At 36.1% G+C, this 21117-nt stretch overlaps 3 protein-coding genes across 3 annotated transcripts; 1 reads left to right on the forward strand and 2 right to left on the reverse strand.

The window, feature by feature from the left end:
• Window positions 1-13106: 13106 nt before the first annotated feature.
• Window positions 13107-14348, forward strand: LOC141723305 (uncharacterized). Its single transcript, XM_074525102.1, has 3 exons — window positions 13107-13418; window positions 13530-13715; window positions 13830-14348. The coding sequence occupies exons 1-3, from the start codon at window positions 13170-13172 to the stop codon at window positions 13995-13997; spliced, it is 603 nt and encodes a 200-aa protein (XP_074381203.1). The 5' UTR covers window positions 13107-13169; the 3' UTR covers window positions 13998-14348.
• Window positions 14349-16144: 1796 nt separating this feature from the next.
• LOC141724049 (uncharacterized) lies at window positions 16145-17489 on the reverse strand. Its single transcript, XM_074526037.1, has one exon. The coding sequence runs from the start codon at window positions 17272-17274 to the stop codon at window positions 16480-16482; it is 795 nt and encodes a 264-aa protein (XP_074382138.1). The 5' UTR covers window positions 17275-17489; the 3' UTR covers window positions 16145-16479.
• An 831-nt stretch (window positions 17490-18320) lies between these two features.
• LOC141724052 (large ribosomal subunit protein eL30) lies at window positions 18321-20121 on the reverse strand. Its single transcript, XM_074526038.1, has 5 exons — window positions 19964-20121; window positions 19773-19878; window positions 19507-19608; window positions 18649-18717; window positions 18321-18561 (listed from the first exon to the last, which is right to left on the reverse strand). The coding sequence occupies exons 1-5, from the start codon at window positions 19982-19984 to the stop codon at window positions 18521-18523; spliced, it is 339 nt and encodes a 112-aa protein (XP_074382139.1). The 5' UTR covers window positions 19985-20121; the 3' UTR covers window positions 18321-18520.
• Between the last annotated feature and the right edge of the window lie 996 nt (window positions 20122-21117).

Genomic DNA, 21117 nt, shown 5'->3' on the forward strand with positions numbered 1-21117 from the left:
ATAGCTTTCATCCTCATATTCATGCTGCTGATAACGTTCACCTTCACGTTGATCTCCATCTTCATATTGATCTTCATCTTCATGTTGATCTCCATCTTCATGTTGCTTGAAGCGTCCATCTCCATGTTGATCTTGATCATAGCGTCCATCTCCATGTTACTTGAAGCGTCCATCTCTATGCTGATCTTGATCTTCATGTTGCTCGAAGTGTTCATCTCCATGTTGCTTGAAGCATCCATCTCCATATTGATCTTGATATTCATATTGCTTGAAGCGTCCATCTCCATGCTGCTTGAAGCGTCCATCTCCATGCTGCTTAAAGTTTACCTCTTCATGCTGCTTGAAGCATCCATCTTCATACTGATTTTGCGTGTAGCGTTCACCATCAGAGTTGTAGCCGTTGTTGCGAGAGTTTCCACCATTGTTAGAAATCTTTTTTTCCTAAGATTTGATTTGACTCAAGCCCCTCCTTCTAGCGCCAATTTTTTAATGGAGGAATTTGGTTAATAAAGATTTGAGGTTCGCGGCCAAAATCAAGATCTGCTGCGGTGGTACGTGATCGGAGAAATCATTGGAGTGCGTTGATTTGTGCTTAAAAAATGGCTGAGATTGCTAGTGTTTATATTTTCCTTCTCAGAGCTCTCAAACACGTGCCCTCATGTGCCTACGTACCTCCTTTTATAGAGGATCAATCCAGACGTAGTTCTTAGAAATAAGAAACCTACATCGACTTGCCTTCTCATTCTGTGGCCCAATAGGAGTTGTCGAACCAACTTCCTATTATAACTCGAATATTGATTTGCTTTAGGAGTCCCCAAATATGCGTCCTAGTCACAAAGGCCCAAGGCTCGTCCACGACTTCGAGACTTCACGGACAAAGAAACTCCCCGGTCGAAGGATATCCCCATTCGCTACCACTACTTCCGTTGATCGTAAATACAGGTATAGCCATGACTTACCACAAGCCAAATCACATCCTTGCCTCCGATGAGGATAACCCACCAGACTACATGACAAGTTATCCCAAGCATAAAAGTGCAAAGTGCGAGATAACCCCAGAATCTCCCGTCGATGACAACCCGCCAAATACGGAAACAGGGCTCCCAAAGTACACACTAGATGTTTACGACTGTTCCCCTACGAGGATAACCCGCAAGACTACAGAACAAAGTCTTCGACATGTTTTCAGGGATAAAGGGCTCCCGGGGGCCCTTTTCCTTCACGAGGCATGCCCTGTGAAGGGTTGGAGCCTTCCGGAGTGCTCCTCTATGCCTAGGGCGCGCCCTTAGCATGGAGAGTCCCTCCGGGGACTCCTTTTCCTTGTACGATTCTTATACTTTGTTCACTTCCCAATTTAGTTGTGGTAGCAACCTCCTCACTAATTCTTCCTTATCATCTCACTAGTATTGCAGAGCGGTCACCCCGTGCGGCCATATAGCACGGGGCGCGCCTTATAAGGGTCCGGGGACATTTTCCCGGAGCCCGGGTCGTCCTTCATTTATTGGTTGCCTCACTCCTCCCTTAACTTGAGATCATCTTCCATAAGTTCCTTATCAATACTTGTTCTTTGTCGTCATCTTCTACTATAGCGATTGTCGTGATACCATCGTCGTTGCAGTCATCGCACACTTCCTCTACCCTGGTCGTCGTAATCCTCCGCCGTAATGGTAATCGTAAACCTCCACATATAATATAATAACCGGGAAAATTATGTGAATATTTTGTGTTAAATAAATAAATATTATGTGTTTTATAAATTTAGAGTAATTATTGCCATGAAATTAGATATTATAACTGTTATGTGTGTTTCCGTGCGGGCCAGAATTTTTTTTTTGATTGATTAAAATATGTTTAAATTGCAATTATATGAACTTATCTGCAATCGGGACGCGTATTTATTAGCGTCTTTATTAATATACCTGTTTTATTTGATTTTATGCACGTTTGAATGTATTTTACGTGTTTTCGGGTTTTTCTGATAATTTAGGGATCGTTTCCGTTTTTCAAAAATCAGCGGATCGGGACCCCACCGAGACGTCAAACCCCACAAAAATCCGTGTTTTTATTTTTATAAAATTATTCATATTTCAAATACCCTTTATTTTTGTATTTTTGAATTATTCGCAATTTTTGGAGAATTTTGACATTAATTTTGTATTTTATCGTTTTTAAAATTATTCCCCGCAATTATAATTTTGGGGCTTAATTATTGTAATTTAGGGATAAAAACACCCTTAATTTATTTTGGGGTATTAAATTTCTGTATATATAAATAGCAGATTTGTTTTATTTTATTTTATTTTATTTAAGAAATTACAAAAAAAAAAAATTAGGAATAGAAAATGGGGGTTAGGGTTCGTTCTTGAACAGATTCAATCAATTGATCCATTTGCAGTGATCGTTTGTTGACGAAACTGATACCAAATCAACGAGCATCTCAGGGCCGATCTTTTAGTACCTATATCATCGATTAAGATTCAAATCGAGTAGCAAAGAGTGTGGTGAAGTGCTAGACGAAGTTGATAGCCAGCAGTTATAAGCCAGGGTTTTAGTGAAAAGTTATTGAGCATACCAGGTAAGTATTCTTCCCTATACTAAATCCAGAATAGCTTATCGTTTTACATATTCAAATATAAGAACTGTTTATAAATACTTTTATAGCATATTGAATATCAATATTCCTATATTTATTGACATTCTCGTATTTTAGCAATCATTCTGCTAGAACCAATCTTTTGATTCGATAGATAGTGAATAACTTTACTATCCATATATACTCTATACAGTGAAACTTTGAATTGAGATTAGCGAATAACTAATTGTTCTAGTTATTTCGCCATCAGTTGTTGAGATAACTCCAGACCATGTGACATGGGGAGTTGAATAGATAAGGATGTCATTGATCCGACTCCTTTAATCAAAATTGTTTTGTGAATTGATTCTTGGTTAGCACAAGAGACCGAGGCACCGGTCCAACGTGAGTTATTATACGAAAGTGTAATATCTTTCTAGGCGAATGTATGCCTTCTTCATGGATATTCAATAGGTACGGTATGGCTGCGGGATATCGATACCTATATTTACGGTATGGCTGCGGGATACCGGTGTTGTTTCATGACTGATCATCAGGAACAACATAGTGCGTAATTGTATTTTATTAAACAGTCGCTTAAACTTTAAAGTTTATATCAGCTTCTGATTTTACTCAGATATTGTTATTGTTGTTCACTTACAAACTCTATATTACTTGCTGAGCATCTTTTCGCTCATACTTGTTTATTAATCTAATCTTTCAGCTAAACCGGAGCAGGCTTGAGTTCCAAGTTTGATTAGAGGTCAAGCGCTTGTAAATAGTTTGGTGTGTTTTCCAGGTAGATAGTTTGGGACGCTTGAATAGTATAAAGGTTTGTAATAAATTTTGAATAAGTTGTAAAACTAATTAGACTTATGGTTTGTAATAACAGTTAGTTGTATTAGTGCCTGTTTCATACTATAACCTATAATCGATCCAGTGCAGGTAAAGGGGTCATATTTATTATATTATTCCGCTGTGATTATTTTATTATAGTTTAGTGGCAAGTGACCCCCAAATCTAGACCCCGGGTTTGGAAGGCGCCACAGGTTGGTATCAGAGCTACAGGTTATGGTCACTGAAACAGGCTTAGGATTGTCATAGATGAGTCATCGGAAGATCACATAAGATAGGTGCGTGTAGTTTAGCTCTTATAGGATTAAATTTAGGTTAATTGGTTGGGGTAGTTAAGTTGTTTAGGTTTCCTGTTTTGCGTGTAGCCTTAGGCCTTGTGTCATTGCCCTGCTATTTTGTTGGTTTAGTTAAGATTTCAAGCAAGGATTTAAAAGGTTTGGATAACTCTGAGTAAATTTTCTTTGTGTTATTATTCTCGAGATAATAAGCAGGATTATGTGATAATCATGTCACTTGTGTTTATATGGTAGCAAGTTTATGATATTTTGAGAAGAGATAATGTTTACGAATTTTGATATATTAAGGAATGGCTATATATTTGACACAATGCTTGACAGATTATTATATATGTTGCTTATTTCTTACCAGAATAATGGCACCAAAGAGAAGGAATAATTCAGGAGAGGATAGTACCGAGAGCCGTACAGATCCAGCGATTATCCAGATGTTGGGACTGATGCAGCAACAGATGTTACATCTTACGCAGCAGCAACAACAGCAACAGCAACAGTAGCAGCAAGCAGCAACACCACCTGCAGTGACTTTCAAGCAGTGAAGCCACCTGAGTTCAAGGGAAGTGCTGATCCTGTGGAAGCCAATGCATGGCTCAAGGAAATGGAAAAGCTTTTGAATTAGTCGGAGCATGAACTGCACAGAAGACCAAGTTTGTAAGCTACTTTCTAAAGGGCGAGGAGAACTATTGGCGGGAATCCACGCGGGCATTGGAAGGAGGTGAGTTTATAACTTGGGAGAGATTCACAGAGTTGTTCCTGGAGAAGAATTTCCCAAGGTATATGAATAACCAAATGGAGATCAAATTCTTGAACCTGACTCAGGGTGATCTTACTGTGGCTGAGTATGGGGCTAAGTTTACTGAGTTAGCAAGGTTCGTGCTAGATCAGGTTGATACGGATGAAAAGAAAGCCAGAAGGTTTGAACAGGGGTTGAAGTTTTGGATTCAGAATAGAGTGGCCATGTTTGAATTGACTTCATATGTGGCAGTGGTTCAGAAAGCAATGGTGATCGAAAGTAGGAGTGACATATTTCAGAAAGGAAAGGATGGGAAGAAAAGAAAGATAGAAACCTCAAAAGGAGGTCAACAGTAAAGTAATTTTCAGGGCCGTTTCAACAAAAGGCCAGGGTTTCAAAGTAATAAGAATGTGGGATTCAAGAGACCACAATCAGGAAATGGAGGACAAGGCAACCATTTTCAGAATTCCAATCAGCAGAGGCCGAATCGTCCACCAATGCCAGATTGCAAGTTTTGTGGCAGGAAACATTCTGGGATTTGCAAAGCTAATTCTGTGTGCTACAAGTGTAATATGAAGGGACATCATGCGTATGAGTGCCGCAATCAGATGCCAGAAGTTACATGTTTCCTGTGCGGGAAGACAGGTTATTACGCCAACAATTGTAAAGAACAAGCTCAAGGTACAAATATACCACAGATTACAGGACCATCCTCTCAGGGTGTGCCAAGGATTGAGGGAGCACCAGCAAAGAATCAGCCCAAGGCCCAGACATTTAATATGACTATGAAAGATGCTGTTCAGAGTTCAGACGTGGTTGCAGGTACGCTTCCAGTCAACTCCGTAGATGCTAAAGTTCTATTTGATTCTGGAGCTACAAGATCATTTATTTCTCAAGATTTTGTCGATAAACTGCATTGTGAAGTTAAGTTGTTAGAACAAGCGTTAATGATAGAATTAGCTAATAAGGATCAAGTTTCTGTCGACCGAGTGTGCCCGAGGTGTGATATTGAGATAGGAAGACATCATTTCTATGCCAACTTGATACCTTTTAAGTTGAGAGAATTTGAGATTATTTTAGGAATGGATTGGTTGTCGGAAAATAACGCTCAGATTGATTGTAAGAATGGGAAAGTAAGACTTTAGACATTGGGTAGTAAGAAGAAGGTGATATTTTGAGGGAATAGGCAAGAGAAGAAGTTCTTAACGATCGCTCAAGTAAAGAAGTTATTGTGTCAGAATTGCGAAGCATATTTGGCCCATGTGGTAGACACCAGCAAAGCAGTTCCAGCATTAGAAGCAATTCCAGTTGTCAACAAGTTTCCAGATGTCTTTCCAGACGATCTACCAGGATTACCTCCCGATAGAGAAATTGAATTTGTGATTGATCTAGCACCCGGAACAGAACCAGTTTCTAAAGCTCTGTATCGGATGACACCAACGGAGATGAAAGAATTGGCAACTCAGCTGTAAGATCTTTTAGAGAAAGGAGTTATAAGACCCAGTGTATCCCCATGGGACGCACCAGTGTTGTTTGTTAAGAAGAAAGACGAAAGTATGCGGTTGTGTATCGACTATCGAGAACTGAATAAGCTAACCATTAAAAACAAGTACCCATTACCAAGGATCGATGATTTGTTTGACCAATTAAGAGGCGCTGTATGGTTTTCTAAAATTGATTTAAGATCCGGATATCATCAACTGAAGATCAAGCCTGAAGACATTCCGAAGACCGCGTTCAGAACCAGATATGGGCATTATGAGTTTCTAGTAATGGCATTTGGATTAACCAACGCACCAGCAGCTTTCATGGATCTGATGAATCGAGTATTTAAGAAGTATTTGGATAAACTCGTGATCGTGTTCATAGACGACATCTTGATCTATTCTAAAACAGAAGAGGAGCATGCAGAGCATTTGAGGATAGTTCTGGAGATACTGCGACAGGAGAAATTATACGCAAAATTTTCCAAGTGTGAATTTTGGTTAAAAGAAGTACGATTTCTGGGGCACGTGATTAGCAATAAAAGAGTGGAAGTGGATCCAGCAAAGATTGAATCTATAATCAACTGGGAGAGGCCAAAGACACCAAAAAAATATGAAGTTTCATGGGATTGGCAGGTTACTACAGAAGATTCGTGCAAGATTTCGCAAAGATAGCTACGCCATTGACAAAGCTCACCAGGAAGAACCAGAAGTTCGAATGGGATGAGAAATGCGAGGAGAGTTTCCATGAATTAAAGAATAGATCAGTATCTTCTCCAGTACTAGTCTTGCCAGATGAACAAGGAAATTTTGTGATCTACAGTGACGCGTCGTACAAAGGATTGGGATGTATTTTGATGCAGCATGACAAGGTGATAACCTACGCTTCAAGACAGTTGAAACCACATGAAGAGAAGTATCCAACTCATGATCTTGAATTGGCAGCTATAGTGTTTGCATTGAAGATTTGGAGGCACTATCTTTATGGGGAAAAGTGCGAGATCTGCACGGACCACAAAAGTTTGAAGTATATCTTCACCCAGAAGGAATTGAACATGAGGCAGAGAAGATGGTTAGAACTAATCAAGGACTACGATTGTACTATCAACTATCATCCAGGCAGAGCAAATGTGGTGGCCGACACTCTGAGCCGAAAAGAGAGGTTAAACATGATAACTTCATCCGAGGAATTAATCAGGGAATTTGAGAAGCTGGAAATAGAGATTAGTATCCCAAGTATGTCTACAGAGGTATTGTGTGCAATATCTTTTCAACCAGAATTATTAGAGAAGATAAGAAGATGTCAGGAGGAAGTTATGAGCCATGAACGAAACAATTTGACAGGAGAAGAAATAGGGAGTCAAAAGGATGATAAAGGAATATTAAGATTTTCTTCCAGAATATGGATACCCAACGTAGCCGAGCTGAAAGATGAAATTCTTCGAGACGCTCACAACTCTAGATATTCAATTCATCCCGGGAGTACGAAGATGTACCGAGATTTAAGAGAAAACTTTTGGTGGCCAAGCATGAAGAAGGAAATTGCAGAATGGGTAAGTAAGTGTTATACTTGCCAGCGAGTTAAAGCGGAACATCAAAGGCCCAGTGGACTAATACAGCCGTAGGACATTCCAAAATGGAAGTGGGAGCATATAGCAATGGATTTTGTAGTTGGATTACCGAGAACCAGGGCAAATCATGATGCTATTTGGGTTATTATCGACAGATTGACGAAGTCAACACATTTTCTTCCTACCATCGAAATATTCTCAATGGATAAATTGGTACGGTTATATCTTAAAGAAATTGTGACAAGACATGGAGTTCCAGTATCCATAGTTTCAGACAGAGATCCTCAATTTAATTCAAGATTTTGGAGAAGTTTTCAAGATTGTCTCGGAACAAAGCTGAACATGAGTACCGCGTATCATCCGCAAACAGACGGATAAAGTGAAAGGACGATTCAGACTATTGAGGATATGCTAAGGGTATGTGCACTAGATTTTGAAGGAAGTTGGGACGAACATCTGCCATTAGTTGAATTCTCCTACAACAACAGCTATCATGCCAGCATTGGGATGCCGCCTTACGAAGATTTATATGGGAGAAGATGCAGATCTCCAATATGTTGGGAAGAAGTTGGTGAAAGAAAGATTTTGGGTCCAGAATTGATCCAGCAGATAAAAGAGAAAATAGAACTTATTCGGAAACGATTGGTAGCAGCTCAAGATCATCAACGCAAATTTGCTGATCCTGCCAAAAAGGATATGGAATTTGAAGTTGGTGAAGCAGTGCTACTGAAGGTTTCACCTTGGAAAGGTTTATCAAGATTTGGAAAGAAAGGAAAGCTGAGTCCGCGTTATGTTGGCCCATTTGAGATTTTGAGGCATGTGGGAAAGGTTGCGTACGAATTAGCATTACCACCTCACATGCAGCATATTCACAACGTGTTCCACGTGTCAATGTTGAAGCGTTATTTGTCTGATTCCAATCATGTGATAGAATATGAGCCAATCGAGATTCAGCCAGATTTGTCTTTTGTAGAGCAACCGGTGCAGATTCTAGATAAGAAAGAAAGAATACTTAGGAATAAGTCTGTATCTTTAGTGCGAGTCTTGTGGAGGAATCCCAAGGCTGAAGAGTCGACTTGGGAGTTGGAAAGCGAAATGTGATCCAAGTATCCTCATTTGTTTTCCTAAGCTGATTCTGAGGACAGAATCCTGTTAAGGGGGGAAGGATGTAATAACCGGGAAAATTATGTGAATATTATGCGTTAAATAAATAAATATTATGTATTTTATAAATTTAGAGTAATTATTGCCATGATATTAGATGTTATAACTGTTATGTGTGTTTCTGTGCGGGCCAGAAATTTTTTTCGATTGATTAAAATATGTTTAAATTGCAATTATATGAACTTATCTGCAATCGGGATGCGTATTTATTAGCGTCTTTATTAATATACCTGTTTTATTTGATTTTATGCACGTTTGAATGTATTTTACGTGTTTTCGGGTTTTTCTGGTAATTTAGGGATTGTTTCCGTTTTTCAAAAATCAGCGGATCGGGACCCCACCGAGACGTCAAACCCCACAAAAATCCGTGTTTTTATTTTTATAAAATTATTCATATTTCAAATACCCTTTATTTTTGTATTTTCGAATTATTCGCAATTTTTGGAGAATTTTGACATTAATTTTGTATTTTATCGTTTTTAAAATTATTCCCCGTAATTATAATTTTGGGGCTTAATTATTGTAATTTAGGGATAAAAACACCCTTAATTTATTTTGGGGTATTAAATTTCTGTATATATAAATAGCAGATTTGTTTTATTTTATTTTATTTTATTTAAGAAATTACAAAAAAAAAATTAGGAATAGAAAATGGGGGTTAGGGTTCGTTCTTGAACAGATTCAATCAATTGATCCATTTGCAGTGATCGTTTGTTGACGAAACTGATACCAAATCAACGAGCATCTCAGGGCCGATCTTTTAGTACCTATATCATCGATTAAGATTCAAATCGAGTAGCAAAGAGTGTAGTGAAGTGCTAGACGAAGTTGATAGCCAGCAGTTATAAGCCAGGGTTTTAGTGAAAAGTTATTGAGCATACCAGGTAAGTATTCTTCCCTATACTAAATTCAGAATAGCTTATCGTTTTACATATTCAAATATAAGAACTGTTTATAAATACTTTTATAGCATATTGAATATCAATATTCCTATATTTATTGACATTCTCGTATTCTAGCAATCATTCTGCTAGAACCAATCTTTTGATTCGATAGATAGTGAATAACTTTACTATCCACATATACTCTATACAGTGAAACTTTGAATTGAGATTAGCGAATAACTAATTGTTCTAGTTATTTCGCCATCAGTTGTTGAGATAACTCCGAACCATGTGACATGGGGAGTTGAATAGATAAGGATGTCATTGATCCGACTCCTTTAATCAAAATTGTTTTGTGAATTGATTCTTGGTTAGCACAAGAGACCGAGGCACCGGTCCAGCGTGAGTTATTACACGAAAGTGTAATATCTTGCTAGGTGAATGTATGCCTTCTTCATGGATATCCAATAGGTACGGTATGGCTGCGGGATATCGATACCTATATTTACGGTATGGCTGCGGGATACCGGTGTTGTTTCATGACTGATCATCAGGAACAACATAGTACGTAATTGTATTTTATTAAACAGTCGCTTAAACTTTAAAGTTTATATCAGCTTCTGATTTTACTCAGATATTGTTATTGTTGTTCACTTACAAACTCTATATTACTTGCTGAGCATCTTTTCGCTCATACTTGTTTATTAATCTAATCTTTTAGCTAAACCGGAGCAGGCTTGAGTTCCAGTTTTGATTAGAGGTCAAGCGCTTGTAAATAGTGTGGTGTGTTTTCCAGGTAGATAGTTTGGGACGCTTGAATAGTATAAAGGTTTGTAATAAATTTTGAATAAGTTGTAAAACTAATTAGACTTATGGTTTGTAATAACAGTTGGTTGTATTAGTGCCTGTTTCATACTATAACCTGTAATCGATCCAGTGCAGGTAAAGGGGTCATATTTATTATATTATTCCGCTGTGATTATTTTATTATAGTTTAGTGGCAAGTGACCCCCAAATCTAGATCCCAGGTTTGGAAGGCGCCACATATAACTTCATCAATCGTCGTCGTAACTTCTTATCGTCAATAGTCGTCGTAAGCGTCCTCCGTAAAGAGAGCGCCCTAGTCGTGAGCGTTCTCCGTAAAGGGTGCGCCCTAGGCTCCGGAGACGCGTTTTTCAGAACATGTATGTCCTCTTCCGCAGCGACAATCCGATCCATTTCCATGACGAATTTGTAATATAACACATTATTGCTGAAACTCACCTACATGTTTTGTTCACACAACTCAGTATCTATTGAACATTTGCTTTTCGGATGTGATTGGACATAAACGGATTGGTTTGCTTCTCCTCTGATATTCCACATAATTTCACCTTATGCGATTGGCTTCATTTTCTTCGTAGTTTGGTGCCATCAAAAGTTCAAGCCCAATTTCTACAATTAGTTATTGTCATAATTATCAACAACAGACTTACTAACCTCATGAAAGTAATTAACATAACTGTATTAGGACCTTTCTGACGCTTTCAAGGTAAAATTCAATATGATGGTGGATTTCCAATGGTCATGCTGCATGGAGTTGTTATTAGGGACTCTCAGGGTCAAGGACTCTGCTATTTTACATCTGCAAGTGGAAACATTTGCAATATAGGAAAACTTTTAAGAGCATCTCCAATGACCTGTTAGCTAAAAATCCTATGTGGCACTCAAATATAGATATTAGGTAAAAAAAAATAGCACTCCAACCACATCATCTGTTAGCAAAAAATTTAGATATCATTCATCTGATCTTCTATATTTGTTGAATCAGTAGACGTTAGCTATATCTTCCACGTCATATTTAGTTCATGTTGAAACCTAAATCTACACATTAATACATACACATACACGTTAATATATACATATATTTATATAATATTTAATACATAAATATTAAAATTATTATTTTATATATAATATTTTTAATTTATAAAATATAAAGCGTGAAAATATTGTTATCTTATTAACAAAATTTATTAATTATTTTTAACAAAAAATATATATATATATATAATACAATATATATTAGTAACTTTTTATTATATAGATATTTGTTATATTTATATGTTATTATATTTTCAGTTGTAATAATTATTAAATTACAATTATATATTTTTTCATGTATTGAATTAAGTATTAACTAAATTTATTTTATTACTTAAAGTCTATATATATACATATATAAAAATGAAAAATAGGAATAAAATAATATTTTCGAATATAGCTAATGATTATAGCTAATACCATTGGAGTGCATGGCTTTACAGGTTCAATAAAATTTTAAATAATCATGATTTGGCTAACCATTTTAGCTATCATGGTTGGAGATGCTCTAAGGGGGTGTTTGGTTCAACAAATCTGGGTATGAGGTATGGGGTTGGAATGGATAAAACTCATACCATGTGTTTGGTTAAAAAAAATTATTTTAAAATCCATTCCTGAAACCCATGAGGTATGAGGTTCGGAAACCCATGTGAATAGGTGGGTATGAGCTAAATTAAACTCTTGGGTATCATTTTCATTATTTTCTCTAGTCTTTCTTTTTAACTAAAGTGTAATTCTTTTTTTAGCTCTAGTTTTAATATTGATGAATAAAAAATGTGAATGTATATTTTATTTTCTTAAATACTACATAAAAATATTTATAAACTCATATTTTGATAATAAAAAATATCAAAAATACTAGCTTTTTATTTATTTCTTTTTGCGATTTTACTATATTCTAATTTTTTTTGCAAAAATATAAAATCAACCAAAATCAAGCAGACATATAATTAGTTGAATCAAATTTTTTGTTGTTGCATTTGAGGTTACATGGAGTGGCATAAATTCGTTGCATCTAATTGAATCAAGTTGCATTAAACAGAATTTTCGTAAAAAATTGAAAAATAGCATTTTTTTTAAATAAAAAAGTATTTTTGCAATTTTTTTTAAAAAATTATAGTATATTTGTAAAAATATCTTTAGTCTTACTAATTATGATTAAGTCAAGTGATTATAATTTTAGATTTTACTATTAAAATAATGAATTAGCAAAAAATAATAATTAAATATCTTTTGATTCCTGATTCCAATTAGTTTATCAACCAGATATATTATCATCCTATTTTGAACCTAACAGGTGATATCAAGTATCAAGTTCCAAACTCATATCAGTTTAACCCGATTCCTGATTCCAACCCAATACCACCCAACGAACCAAACAACCCCTAAATTCTAATTCCATAATCTGCAATTTTTAATTTTTTTTTTTAAAAAAATCATTATGTTTTAGTTGCTAAAGTTCTATATTTTTCATTAATAACATGTTTTGCTTGACGTGGGGTGCAAGTGCAATTAATCCTATTCTCTTTTGAAACACACAACTTTGTGTAATTCACGTACCCCACGATTTCCTGGGCACCAGATTAGGGCACTCGACTATATTTATATATATATATATATAAAATCCCAGACCTTTGATAAATTGAATTCTCTTTCTTTCTTCCGTTCTTCGATTTTTAAATTGCACAATTTGTAATTTGCTTATTGCATAACTTGTAGCAAGATCATCATATATTTATATATATAGATGGAGCCTGGTAAGGTATTCAAAAATCTGGAAATTCGAGAAGATGTTATTGACAAACTTCGGAAAAAGGAATCCGATACCTTGGAGAAGATTCAGAATCTATATGTAAGCCTGAACATGCTAGATCGGAAATTCAGTCGTGGATATATTAAGTTGCAGAACTTAAATTATGACATTGACTGGAGATTGAAGGAACTAGAGAGTTTAAAACTATCTCTTTACGACGTATATGAAAAACCCATCAAACAAGTAAGCTTAATTCATCATCCTTAAGTTTGCACATTTTCTTATATGCTTCATTATGGTTTAACAATTTACATATTCGTGCTTAAATTGATTCGCGTCTATAATGTAAATTAGATTGTGGAGTTACAAAAGGGCATACGTCATGGAAGTACTAAGGATTTAGTGAAGGAGAGACAACTATTTAAGAGAATTAAACAAGCCAGAGAAGAAGCCATTCGATTGGAGACGAATCCCACTAAAATCAGTATACGTTGGGGTGAAACTCTGGACACGAAAGAAGCTGTAAAAGAACTTATAGAGGTTTGCAGCACAACGCATTTTTCTCAGCCGAATCAGTGCTTAAGTATATAGTATTACTAAGTAGCTGGTAAGGATCAATTACCAACTATATCATTAACCTTGATTACGTTGCAGGTTAGATCGAATGAATTAGAAGAAATGAGGATCAGGCGGGTGAAATTCTGGGAGCATGGACGTTTGGACATTAAGAAAGCTGCTATAGAAAAGGATATTGCAATCTTAAAGACTAAACTGGAAGATATCAGGCGAATGAAGGTTGAAGCTTCAAAATCCACAACTTAGAACCAGATCAGATGGATGTGGATGCCTAAATACCATTCAAGTAAGAATAATAATGGCAATTTATAGGAACGTGTAACACATCACAGACTTGTATGATCTCATTTCAGTTGTCAGTTTTCAACCTCATGTATTTCTTGGTCACACACCAGGATCTTGCGACGCAGTTTATATTTTGTTATCTCAGTATATTTATAACTTAAATTGCTGATGTTATTTTTAAGTTAATTACGGAGATTCAAAATTTATAATATAAAAATCAGCCACTTCATTTCAATTAAGTATCTGTACTCAAGGAGGTCAAAAACCAAGTCACAACTCACAAGAGATGTAATAAAATTCAAAAACGTCTTGAAAACCTTGATTCCCAAGGGATACGAACTACAGAGTTGAAGACGGTGGAAGCCTAAAGAGTCTGAACTTAGGAGTCTATACTTGAATGAAGACTCAAACTCTTCAGGAGAAAGTACAACATCAAGGCTGATCAAGCTTCCGTCTGATTCTGTTAAAATAAGGACCATGCTAAGAATACTACTTTGATAGAGAAATTCATCGAGGCAACTTTGTCCCTGTACTGTACCCAAAAAGATGATGAGAATGTCAGGAAATGAGTGTATAACAAGGAGAGCTTAAGGGGCAAAATAGTGGGATTTTGGCAAGTTGAGGGAGAGATTTGGTGGACCAAGGGAATAAGGAGCATCTAGATTCTAGAGCAATGCCAGAGACAACAAAAACATCAACTTTTACCAATTCGGTTTTTTACTCTGAGCAATTTCTCAAGTTCAACACTCTCAACCAGGAGGCAGGAGCCAGCAACTACCTAGGTCACCAAGATGTGCAAGTATAGCACTAATCCAGTACATGCAACTTTAACTGCTACAACAACCTAAGCCTATAGCAAAGGCAAGGGCATCTGTCTTGAAGAGCCAAAGAAAAAGAAGAAAGAAGTTCCTGCAGGAGAGAAGCTGATGGGATATGCTATAAAACCAGGACAACAATGTAAACCAATTGAAATGATAGTACTGGGATACAAAGTGTTGATGCAAGTCTAGCTTAGCAACTGAATGATGAATAGAGAAGTCTGAAACATGCAGAAGTAAAAATAACTCTTAGGACAGGATTTCAAGTAGGTAAGCTGATCAAGGATTAAGAAACAAAGACGAAACTACATAACTAATAGATCGAAGATTAGAGGAGCACTATATCATCTAGACCAGCTCAACAAACTAAATATTCTTAAGTTCAACACGAGAATCAACCCAACGTTCAAAAAAAAAATAACACTAAACTCAACCAACTTGATCTGATCCTTATCTGATGCATTGAATCATGTCAATACAATAAGCAATGCAATTTTTTCAAGTCATCATCAGATCCAAAACAAGCTGATACTTGCACTCAACCTGGAATCATGAAGAGAAGATAGCTGCCTTCATGAGAGGTGTTAAAAACTTCAGAGCTGGTCTCAATGATGAAAGACAAAAGATTATCCTATTAGACTTTAAGAATGGAACAAGTTCATTAATTGAACAGAAGTAGATCAGTTTAGGTCAGTTATCTAAACTGGAATGAGTACTTTCTTTTAACACCTCAACTACTACACGCAACAGGACTCTAGCCAGTGAACTCAGAAATCAACAGGATAGTTCATGCAGTTGAAGAAAATCCCAACAAAACTGAACACAATGATCTAAACTTCTTTAAGCATTTACTGAAAATATTAAATGATTAATCAGGATGTTAAATCCATCAAGATAGTCAAAAGCTAAACCCATAACTCTATGCAGGAAGCTTTGGGAGCAAAGACTCACTGAAAGGGTTGAAGGAAGGAGAAAAAGATTAAACACGATTCCATGTCACAACTTCACAAATTACAATCCTTAATCCATTTAAAAACTACATCTCTTCCATCATTTTCCAATTTTTTTTAAAAGCATACATAACTGGGAGAAAAAAAACAATGAAGCTTGGGCATTTGCCACAATGGCCAGACCAATTGCAACCCCCTATGAACCGATTCTGGTTTCAACACGACAACAAGCTGGAAGCTAGGCCAGAAACAAAACCTTTTATATGAATCCAAGTTTCTACCATGCCGCATAAGTCACCAAACTAATATCTAAGGATCATACCTCGAATAATCATATCAATTCACCAAACAAAATAAACTGTGGAATTCATATTGATCAAACAGTACAAGCTTTTGAAATAAAAGATTCAGTCTAACAAAAGAGAGGCAACATTTATTCTCTAATCGCAAACATAGTCACAATTAAAAACCGTATCAGATCACCAAGATTTTCGTGTTCTAAAATTAAAAGCTACATAAAAAATATTCACCAAATTGCATATAACAAACACATTTCTAAACTCCTCAACATTTAAAACGAAATATAAAATCCTCCAAAACTCGAAACACTAACATTACTTGGAAAAATCCAGGAATTCAAAACAGCTCACTTTTACGACAAATCATCACCGTCAATCAGTCCTTGTTTTCTTGCATCTTCTTGGACATGGCAGCGAAATTGAGATCAGACGGACAAAACGAGAACCTCCTTTGAAGCATCAACCCACACAGCATCCCGAACCCTTCGGGTTTAAAAGCCTTGGTTCCCGCCACATCAGCATTGTTACAATCCTTCAAAACAGTAGAAGCATTCGACGAAGACGACGTCGTCGACTCAGTCCCGTCCGAGAAATCCACCGAGTCAAAATCAAACGAGTTAGCGGGACTGAACTCGCTATCTTTCGAACCAACACGGCTGAGACGCCGCTCACGGCTACGACGATGATTACTACTCTTTTCTCCCTCTCCAATCAGATCATGAAAAGCAACGGCGTTGAGTCCACTCAGCATCTCGAACTCGGTTCCGTCGTAGACCGTGGCGGCGACGTTGAGAACGCCGTGGCACCTGCCGGAAGGACGGCGAATGTGAACGGCAGTGAACGCCGGAGTTCGAATTCCGGTCTTCTTGTGCAAGCAGCTACTGAGGAGTAACCGGACTGTGCCGACGAGAATGTTTTTGATGCAACCGACGGCGTAGATGGCGACGGAGACGCCGGAAGTGTCGCCGGAGATGAAATCAGGAGAGACACGGAAGATGAACTTTTCGTTCCAGGTAGGGTTTTCGGATCCGACCCGGTCAATTCGGGTTCGGAGCTTGGTGGCCGGGTCGATCCAGGCGACGGCGTAGGTTTGCATCCGGCGAATACTTGCGGACGGTGTCTTCAAGTTCTGTGCAGAGATTAAACTGATTTCAAGAATCTTGGAGTCCATTTGGCCTTGAAATTCTTGGTTTCTTTATCTAAATATGTAAATGTAGTGTGTTTATGTATAGTGTATTTAGATGAATGTGGGTATTGGTTCCATGAAAGAAATCAAGAATTGAAACCCTGAGAGAGAGAGAGAGAGAGAGATTTTGGGGGGGAAAGAGGGACACGATGCGAGTCTCTCTCCTCTCCTCTGAGTTGCGCTGCGAGTGAGGAGGGAATGTAACGGCTCATCCCAATATTTATATAGTGGGCCAGTACGTTATATGAAGGACCCACTTTTGACAGCCTGTAACTTCTCCAACATTTTATTTTGCACCATGGTAATTCGATTCTGGAGTCGTCCAAATTTCTGGTTATTGAGATCCGAAAATTTTATTCCTGCCTATTGATTATTCAAATCTAAATCTTTCGACATTTTGAATTTAGATTTTAGTAAATTTTAAATTTCAATTGAGCCTAAGATATATCAATATTCAGCGTATATTTGCAGTGACATGACATAATTTCACAATGCAAGTGAAATGCAATTTTTTTTGAAAAATGTTAAATTCAGAGTTTGTTTTTAAAATTCAGAGCAAATAAGTTATGAAAAGACTAAACTGTTCTCCCTGAATGCACGTCAAACGACTTCAGAAAAATTTAATATGAGGATAATATATAGTCTTTTAAAAACGGCTCTGAATTTAACATTTCTCCTTTTCTTTTCTCAACAATACTTTTTAAAGTTTAATTTGTTTTCATGTATTATTTATGTGGCTAAAGTGCGCACCAAGTGTACTTGTAAGCTGCAATCTTATAAAATATATTTCTAACTAAAACTTGAAATTCTCTACAAGAAACTATAGGCAAACAAGCAAATCCCATATAGGCCAATTATCTTTGTAGTAGGGTTTGACTGATCTTCTCTACAATGAGAAAATACAGTTTTTTTAAAAAAAATGTCAATTTTCCTTGATATTAGTGTGTACATATTTTGTTTCCTCACAATTATTCCAAGGCAAACAAATTCCACCAAACGATCATAAATTTCAAAGGAACTTGAAAGAAATATATCAAAACAAACAATAAAAGATGATAACATAATGCACTCATTTAACAGTGACCCTGCCTCAAAATTTTAGTATAAATATGAAGTTCAGACTAACAGGATACATGTCTGGCTAGTCTACAATCCCATACAAACCATGAACTGAAGAATTGAAAGTTCAACCGAACTAGACAAATCATTCCACTAGCTGGAGAAGGGTCTCTTAGTGATCCCCAGGCAAGGTCTTAATGATATCAGAATCACCTGAAATTTATATCAAGGATAATAAGTATACAAGTATCAGAATCATTCTATTATGTTGCAAGCGTGAATGTATATGTAAATTTATACCTGGATCCACAATGCTAAGGCATGACACACGGAAGTACTTTCCACATGCTGTCCCCAAGTCCACATTGTCTGAAGGAGTAACAAGCAAACAGAAAGATGATTAAAAAAAACATCGGACACACAAATACAATAGATAATGTTTACAGACTTAAAGCACCACGCAACTGCATAAATATCTAAACAGATGAGGTTTCTTCATTTTGAGTAGAATGATAATGCAAATATAACCACCTTAGAGTGTCAAATACAAAACAAAAATAGGAAAATCTTCCACCCCTGAGAGTCTGAGACGGATTGCAACAGTAACTACAGTAAAACTAACACATATCTAAACAATTTAAAATTATGAAATTGATACAAAAGAAATTGTTACAAAAGGGTGAGGCGGATCTAAAGTTAAACCTTAATAACTTAATAATAATAAAAGCTCTTCTGCAAATAAAAATAAACACCATCACAAAACAATAGTTAGTAGCAAATCAGTATGAGGAACTCTGGCGCACAGGGTTAGAGGATTATATAGAAAATGTTGAGAAAAGTTAGCTTTGCCTTTTCCTTAACAGATAGACACATCCTCTTATCTCTTCACAAAAACTACTTTAATTAACTTATCAATTACAACTTCTATCTAACTAATCAATTACAAGAAGACCATTCTCAAACCATCTCACCAATCCCATGGACATCAATGTAACTACTTTCCCAGTAAAAACCCTTAATAGGCCACATAAGAAACAATGCAATAAGAAATATTACAAACAAGAAACAGGGTACTGGGTTAAAACTAAATCATCAAATGGTAACAATTCAGCCAAAATTTCATATAAAAATAGCGGGAATGAATCCTCGTAAACTTACTTCCATTGTAGTGGTGCACTCCAACCTTTGCAAGCATGGCATAGTATTCGATCTCAGATTTCCTCAATGGTGGGCAATTGTTCGATATTATAATCAATTTACCTACAATAACAACCCGAAACGTAAAAACAACAAAAAATTAGACAGACAAAATACATAACCTTAAATCAGACATGAAATCACAATCCCATTTCAGATATCAACAAATTAGGCATAAGCTAAATAAGCTGTTAAAATGAAGAAATGAAAAGCCAATTAAAAATCACCTTTAGAGCTTCTGAGAGACTCAAGCACAGTTTTGTAACCAAGAGTGTATTTACCACTCTTCATTACAAGAGCTAGCCTGTTGTTAATGCTCTCATGAGTCTTCTTCTGCAATCATATCACATACAGTTAAAATGGTATTAAAAGAAGTAAAACAAATACACAAAAATCAAAGCTGTGAAAATGTATTTACCGTCTTCTTTCCGGCTACCATTTTCGATATGAAGAAGGAAAATTAAAGCTGAGATGTGATGTGAGATTTTTCAGCAAAGGCAGGTAGGTGATGAATAAGTTTTATTAGGGTTTTCATGGCCTGTTTTTGATGGACTTGGTGGAGAACGGTTTAGAGGGTTAGCTTTAGCTTTGGCCCAACTTCGTATCATCACACATCAAAAGCCCATTATCTGATTTTTAATGCCAAGTAGGATTCTTTTTAATGCTAATTCGGGTAACTGACACAGCGATATCTAAATATATATTTTTTTAAATAATTTACATGTGATAATAATGTGATAAACTAAATACAAAATGTAACTTTCCCAAATTTGAGATCAGTATTAGGAGTGAGCATTTTTCGGTTCAGAACCGAGAACCGAACCGAACCGAACCGATCAAAAATTACGGTTCTGGTTCGGTTCTTAACTAATTCGGGTCCGGTTCGGTTCTTATTTTTCTAGAAATTTCGGTTCTCGGTTCGGTTCGGTTCTTAACATACTAGAACCGTAAGAATCGAACCGAACCGTATATAAATGATAAATACAAATATATATATATATATAAATATATGTATATATATTACGTATTATGTTTTCTTATTTATAATATTTTAATAAATTTTAAGAAAAATATGATTTTTATTGTATTACTCGTTTCTTTAAATATATATGAAGTTTCTAATATTTTTATAAATATTTTTCTTCTTAAATATTAGGAAATAATCGAATTCAAAATGATCCACCACTAATAAAAATCTTTTTTTTACAAAGTTACCCTTAATAAATAATCAAAAGTAGTCAAAATTTAAAAAGTTAGAATATAAAATAATATGCAAAATAAATAAATATGAAATAAAATATAACTTCGGTTCTTTCGGTTCGGTTAGTTCTTTCGGTTCGGAACCGAACCGAACCGAAATTTACAGTTCGGTTCCGATTCGGTTCTTACATATAAACGGGTCCGGTTCGGTTCTTAAAATATTGCTATTTCGGTTCTCGGTTCTTTCGGTTCCGGTTCGGTTCGGTCCGGTTCTGACCGTTGCTCACCCCTAATCAGTATTAAGTATAAGTTTGACTAAATAATTTTAAATAATATAGACGTGTACATTAATTAATATTATATATCGATAAT

The sequence above is a fragment of the Apium graveolens genome, chromosome 5 (assembly GCF_009905375.1).
Source record: "Apium graveolens cultivar Ventura chromosome 5, ASM990537v1, whole genome shotgun sequence".
Classification (NCBI taxonomy): Eukaryota; Viridiplantae; Streptophyta; class Magnoliopsida; order Apiales; family Apiaceae; genus Apium; species Apium graveolens.

Excerpts from the sequence above, each read along its gene's own strand:
- LOC141723305 (XM_074525102.1), top strand. The coding sequence starts at position 13,170 with ATGGAGCCTGGTAAGGTATTCAAAAATCTGGAAATTCGAGAAGATGTT. Across the intron at positions 13,419-13,529 it reads ATGAAAAACCCATCAAACAA|ATTGTGGAGTTACAAAAGGG; the intron begins GTAAGCTTAATT and ends AATGTAAATTAG. Across the intron at positions 13,716-13,829 it reads CTGTAAAAGAACTTATAGAG|GTTAGATCGAATGAATTAGA; the intron begins GTTTGCAGCACA and ends ATTACGTTGCAG.
- LOC141724049 (XM_074526037.1), bottom strand. The coding sequence starts at position 17,274 with ATGGACTCCAAGATTCTTGAAATCAGTTTAATCTCTGCACAGAACTTG.
- LOC141724052 (XM_074526038.1), bottom strand. The coding sequence starts at position 19,984 with ATGGTAGCCGGAAAGAAGACG. Across the intron at positions 19,879-19,963 it reads TGGTAGCCGGAAAGAAGACG|AAGAAGACTCATGAGAGCAT; the intron begins GTAAATACATTT and ends ATATGATTGCAG. Across the intron at positions 19,609-19,772 it reads GTCTCTCAGAAGCTCTAAAG|GTAAATTGATTATAATATCG; the intron begins GTGATTTTTAAT and ends TTGTTATTGTAG.